Source organism: Eimeria mitis, genomic scaffold, assembly GCF_000499745.2.
Source record: "Eimeria mitis Houghton genomic scaffold, Emh_scaff426, whole genome shotgun sequence".
Lineage (NCBI taxonomy): Eukaryota > Apicomplexa > Conoidasida > Eucoccidiorida > Eimeriidae > Eimeria > Eimeria mitis.
The window spans coordinates 8,572-14,826 of record NW_013572582.1 but is presented as its reverse complement, the minus strand read 5'-3'; the positions used below and the strand labels follow the sequence as shown (position 1 = coordinate 14,826).

At 51.9% G+C, this 6,255-nt stretch overlaps 1 protein-coding gene across 1 annotated transcript; it reads right to left on the bottom strand.

Moving 5' to 3' along the window:
* Positions 1-980: 980 nt before the first annotated feature.
* EMH_0011830 (lysophospholipase, putative) lies at positions 981-5,930 on the bottom strand (the record flags this gene model as incomplete). The annotated part of the gene is given in 4 exon segments (XM_013499381.1): positions 981-4,259; positions 5,249-5,319; positions 5,516-5,610; positions 5,614-5,930. Coding segments are annotated over 4 exon segments (3,762 nt in total).
* Between the last annotated feature and the right edge of the window lie 325 nt (positions 5,931-6,255).

Below are 6,255 nucleotides of genomic sequence, written 5' to 3'. Positions count from 1 at the left end.
CCCCCCCCCCCTCCTCAAGTGGTAGTTCATTGCTCATTGTATTTGTTTATTTCATTGTTTGTTGGGCGTAAGAGGACGCGTACAGTCAATGAAAGAACACAGACACAGACAGACACACAAATAATACACACAAACGTACGTGCACACAGCAAGCAAAGTGTATACTCTACTTGCTTACACGTCTTATACACACAACACATACTCTCACTTCACGATACAAGTGGAATATATACATGATGCAGGTTGAACTGATACATGATACAAGTTGAAGTCATTCATGATGCAAGTTGAATTCAATCGTGTTTCTAGCTGACATCGTTTACAGTGAAAGTTGAATTTGTTATTTCTGCACGAATGGAATATATGCAGCCTTTTATGAACGTTGAGGCACTTCATCCACTCTGCTGAAGCCGCATATATTCTCTAGACCCGGAAAACAACCGGAAAAAGAAAAACAAATGCAGCATCACTCAGGTTTCTGCAATCATCATGACCCCCGCACACACTCAAACAACAAACAGGTATATATCAGAACCACTGATATATATATATATATATATATATATATATATATATATATATACGAAATATGTTCATATAACTGCACCTTCTTCTTCATCACGCCAACCAACCACCTTAAATGAACAGATATATTTCAGTCATTTCAGACTATAAAATCGAGAAAAAACATCGCAAAAATAAATAAGTAAAATCCTCTGCATTGTCACTGTTCCTCTCCGAGGTTTCTTGCTCTCCGTTTTTTTTTTTTTTTTTTTTTCCTTTTTTTTTTTNTTTTTTTTTTTTTTTTTCTTCCCTTTTTTCTTTTTTGAAGCGAAGATAATTCGTTAATTCTCCTCGTTTCACTGTCTAACAACACGTTGCGTCCAACTCAGAATATCTGCCCGTCTTTGTCGTGCAGATTCGCTGCGGGGGTTCAATAGGAAAGAAAGCTGAACCCAAGAAGCGGTGCAGTAAGCGGCCTAAGCTGCTGCTTTCTGACCTTGTGACACTGCCGCGATTCTGTCTATAGCAGGTTCAATAAACTTCGAAATGATATCCATCTGTAGTTCCTCTACCCCTTGTTCCTTTACTAGCACAGGCCCACTGCCGCGTAGTAGCCACAGCTGCAGGCCCCCGTCTTCAAGTGTGTTGGTGATGCGAGAGAAGAAAATTTTTGTGCCATCACTTAGTTCGTCTTCATGCAAATCATCTTCTTCATCCTCTTCATCGCTGCTATCTTCTACGGCTCCTTTGGGGAGCTCAGGGAAGGGCTCGAAGCCGTTCGCCCGGACCTCATCCATCAGTTGTTTCGCGTTTTCAACTTCAACAAGACAGCCGTCTTCATCAAGCACCATCCCTGGTATTCTGCTCCATCTCTTTCTCTTCATGTACAGGCCAGAAGCAAGCCTCGGCTTCGTAGGCTGTCGCTGCCTGCATGTGCAGCAGGCAAGAAGGAAGTTACCGCTGCTGTCCTTTCTTCTTCTGTTCTTGTTTATTCGCTTCGAAATCTTCATGCTGCTTTCCGCAGGTGCACCACTGCCGCAGCCGCAGCAGTAAGCTTGCCTCTCAGCTGCAGCCGCCCCGTCTTCGTTGGCTGTTCCCTTTTGCAGTGTCTGTTCTTCTTCTTCTTTCTTCTCTATCGGTTTGGTTGCCTTCTCTTGTTCCTGCTGAGCTGCATTTCCGCTCTCTGCTGCTGCTGCTGCAGCTGGTGTTGTAGCTTCTGGTGCAGTTACTGCTACAGCAGGTACTGCGTCAGTCTGCAACTCTTTGAATTTTGCAGCGATGCTCTTTCGTTCTTCTTCGAGGCGATCGCTGGCCTGTGAGGCAAGTCTGTCTAGTGTATGTGCTCTTTCTAGGGTTTTATTGGCTGCACTGATGGCCTTAAGAGCAGCTTCAATCATTTGTTCTGCTTCTCCGTTACCTTCTGCTGCAGCAAGCTCAGCTGTCCTTGCTGCTGCCTCTGCGCATCGGAGCTCTTCATTCGCTCGTCTCTCTACTTGTGAGGCAGCCCGCGACAGGAACTCCGCCTCAAAAGCAGCATTTGGCTTGCGGGCTCCTTTTATTTCGTCTTCTTCTTCTCCTTCTTCTCTGGCCTCACCAAGCGCCTGCACGCCCTGTTCACCAGCAGCAGCAGCAGCTGCTGCAGCTGCAGCAGCAGCTTGCCGCCTTGCTTCGCGCTCCTTGCGGCGCTCTTCTCGCCGGATAGAGGCCCAGGGCTCAGGTAGCTTGGCTCTGCCCCCAAGGCCTTCAAATAGCCGCACTGAAGGGAGAGGAGATGCACCAGACTCATCAAGAGACTGCAACACCAATACAGACAGATGCTGCTGCGTCCCGCGCTCTGCTCCTTCTCCCTTTCCCGCAACCTCCTCCAAGCTCTTCTCCAGCTGCTGCTGCTGCTCCTGCTGCTGCTGGGGTGTATCGACAAGACTCTGGTTTTCCTTGTCCGCGAGCTTGCGGTGGAAGAGTTTCGTCCAGTCGCTGATGCTGAAGGGTTGCTGAGCGTCTCTTAGTATAGGCCGTCTCAGCCACAACACCTCCTCCTGTGCTGTATGTACACCTCGCGCCAGATCAGCATCCCAGATGCTGCGGAGATTCTGCTGGCGGTTGAAGGCCTCGTCTTCACTGTTTGTTGCGGGAGCAGACCCCCATGGGTACAGCCACGTTTTGACTCTTTCTAAGAAAGTAGGAACAGAGCAAGCGTTGCAAGCCGTCACCGCCTCAGGTGCATCCAGCACAGGAGAGAGAAGAACAAGCCCCGCCAGAGGCACTGGTTTCTGCCGCACTATACGATGATGTGCACCCATTGCTGCTGCTGCTGCTGCTGCGCTGCTGGTTGACACCTCCTCCTCATCCTCCTCTATCACCGCCTCCAACGTACACCCCACACTAGTAGCAGCACCAGCAGCACCAATCGATGCAGCAGCACCCTTCCCATCGAGAGAGCCTCGGTGAGAGCTCGCCGTAGAGGCCGTCGCTCCCTCTAGGGCTTCTAGCTGGAGTTGCTGCTGCTCTTGCTGTTTGTCCTTCTCTTGCTGCTGCTGCTGCTGCTGCTGCTTTTCCTGTTCCTGCTGTTGCTGCTCCTGGACTTGCTCCCGTTTCTCTGTTCTGCCTCGTTGCTGCTTCTGTTTGTGTGCGCCTGCTGCTGATGCTGCTGCTGCAGGTCTCCCCAAGAGGCCATCCTTAGCTAGGGTTTCTGCTGCTCTGAGCGCTGCGCTGCCGCCGACGTCGCTACCCACAAGAAAGATAGGGAGCGAGGAGTAGTTTGCAAGGGCCTGCATCAGCGTGCATATATCATCAACCAGATCATTGAACCCTATACCGGTGCGGCTGCAGCAGCCCCTACGGGCCCCAAACGCTGTCTGCACCTCGAACCCCACAACTCTATACCCCGCAAGAACAAACCGCTCCACCCACGATCCCTCGTACGACAGCTGCGGCGATCCCGACGATCCCGCAGACCCCGTCGATCCCGCGGATCCACCACAGGCCCCCAAACAGGAGGTGGTTTTCGCATTGCTCTCCTTGCTTGCTTCACGCTGCGCAGCTGCAGCAGCAGCAGCAGCAGCAACAGTAGCTCTTGGGGTCTCGAGCCCTTCTAGGCCCTCGAAGCTCAGCTTTAGATGCTCCTTAATGAGACTCTTCTGGTGATCGGGGATAGAGGAGAAGGAAGCAACACCAGCAGCGTCAAAAACAAAGCTGCTGCTCCCTCCGCGCGAGAGGGGTGGTGTTGCTGTTGCTGCCTTCGATGGTAGTGAGGAGAGCCGTGAATCTGCAGCAGCAGAAGAGGCAGGTCTGCAGCAGAGCCAAGAAGGCCGCACCTCTTCATGCACTGAGGCACCTCCTTTCCCCTCAGCCTCTACTTGCTGCTGCTGCTGCTGCTGCTCCTCCACCTGCACGGGAATTAGGGGGAGACCTCCAGCTTCAGATTCTGCATCAGCAGCAGCTGCTGCTGCTTGTTCTGCTTCCTCTGCCTTCGGAGCTCTCCTTGCGAGCCAGTGGTGCAAGCAGGAGCCGTCAGGCCCCTGCAGCAGCACAGCAATTCCCTTGGGGTTTCGGGCCTCCCAGGTGTAGCAGCAGACTGGGGTACTTTTGCTGCCGAAGAAGTACCAAGGCTGCGGGTCCCCCAGAGCAGACAAAGGTACTTCAGGGGCAGGCACATCGAACGCCCCATACAGCCCAGAGGGCTCGCGAGACACCGCGCGGCGGCGGGGGGCAGAACAGCAGAACATGATGCTGTAGAGACAGAAGAGGTGCTTCTCCTGCAGCAACACAAACGCAGCACAAACAAAGTACACACATATAGACACACATTTACAGAAATACAGAAACATATGATGGTAGGAAAGGAACTGTAGACACTCCTCCTCTGCCTCAGCCTGCGCTACACTCGAGAGGTGTATCGACGGTGGAAACCACACATTAGGTGTGCGGAGTTCGTGTTGGTTCTTAAACAAGATATTGAGTGAGAAGAGAACATGCAGAAATCCACAAACAGCAGCAGCAAACAAACATCAGCAGCTAATGCCCGGTGGCCGCGGTCGATGCGGTGGCTGCAGCATCGAAGCCGGTGGGTGCTGCCTTACGAGGGGTGTTGGGGGCTGTGAGCAGCACAGAAATCTCTGCTGCAAATAAATATCAATAGAATGCCGAGAAGAAGAAGTGCTACTGTTCGGTGCGGCAGGAAGAGGATGAGAGGCAGTTGCCGGGCGCCTGGCTAGCTACTGCTGCGGTTGAGGACCGACGGCTGTGCGGCGATGAAGCCGTGGGGAGAAGCAAACTAAAACCAGACTACAACAATAGCAGACAAACAAGAGAAGGAATCCTCAACACTACCCCAAAAGAACAGCAAAAAAACCCAAAAGCGAACGCCGTAGGCCGCTGCTGTGGGGCGCGGCGGACGGTAGGCGGGGGGTGCGCAGTGTGCACAAGTGCCGTTAGCCTAAGAGTCGATACACCTTTCTGGGTTTTATTGAATACCTTTTGCATTTATTTGTTTTGTTTAACAAAACAAATAACTCTTTTAACTCAACAACCCATAAAAACAAAGAGAAAACGCCGCAGCCGATGCGAGGCCGTGGCCGCGCCGCACACAACCAACGAACCAGGAGCCACCGGACCAGCCGCGGAGCGATAGCGAGCACTTCGAATTTTCGCCAAAAAAAAGGAAAAAATAAAAAGTATTTTAATAAATATAATTTTCAGTTAATTTAATGAGGTTTTTGACAGTAAAATAAACCTACTTCCTCACCAATACCGCCGGACGGCGCCCCAACCAGCCGCGGGCCCCACAAGAGACCAGCGAGAAAGCTGCGGGGGCACCTGCGCAGCAGCACCAGCAGCAGCTGCTGGTGTTGCGGGGACTTCGTTGCCTCTTCTAGCTAGGAGACAGCCTCGGTAGTGACTACAACTGCTGCATAAAAGGGGCCTAAGACTAAGCAGCGAAGGCCCATTCACTGGCTGGTGTCCCCCGCGAGCCGTAGCTTGTGTACACACAAAACGAAAAAAAATGGCTTACTCGTTTGAAGCGGATGTTTCACAAGAGGCGCTGCGGGGAGGGGAACAGTAGGGCCTGCTGGGGTCCCAGAACTCCTCAGGCTCTTCCGCTTCGCCNAGGCGCTGCGGGGAGGGGAACAGTAGGGCCTGCTGGGGTCCCAGAACTCCTCAGGCTCTTCCGCTTCGCCGCCCGAGGGGCCCTCGGTGGGGCTATCTGCAACTGAAATAGGGGACGAGGGCCCCCCCTTGCAGTTACCAAAGTAGGGAGGGTAGATAGTGTTGCCGGGGCCCAGCAGTGGGGACCCTTTGGGGAGAGGGAGGGGCCTCCACTTTATCTCTTCTCCGCAGGCGTTGAAGGCGGTGTAAGGTAGTAGGGGGTTTATAGCAGCTGAGGGGGCTATCAGGGTGTCTATACAGCTGGTTGCTGCATTTAGCATTCCATTTGTGTGTAGAAGTTTAAGAGGGGAGATGTTATGTTTTTCTGTAGTCTTTGTTTTGTTGATGTTTGTTTGTATGTGTTTGTCTTTGGTTATTTGTTGCGGGTCTTGTTTCGTGTTCTGTCCTTTATATTTGAATGTTTCTGCTGCATCATCAGCTCTTTGCATCTGTGTATTTGATGATGTGTGTGTTTGTTGTGGGCTCCTGTTGGGTTTACTGGCGAGGGTGGGTTCGACCCCCAGTGCGCGCAGGGCTGCATGTAGATCATCGGCGAGGTTTCCAGTGTGTTGTATTTCGGGTATATAATTTTCTTTTTGTTTCCAC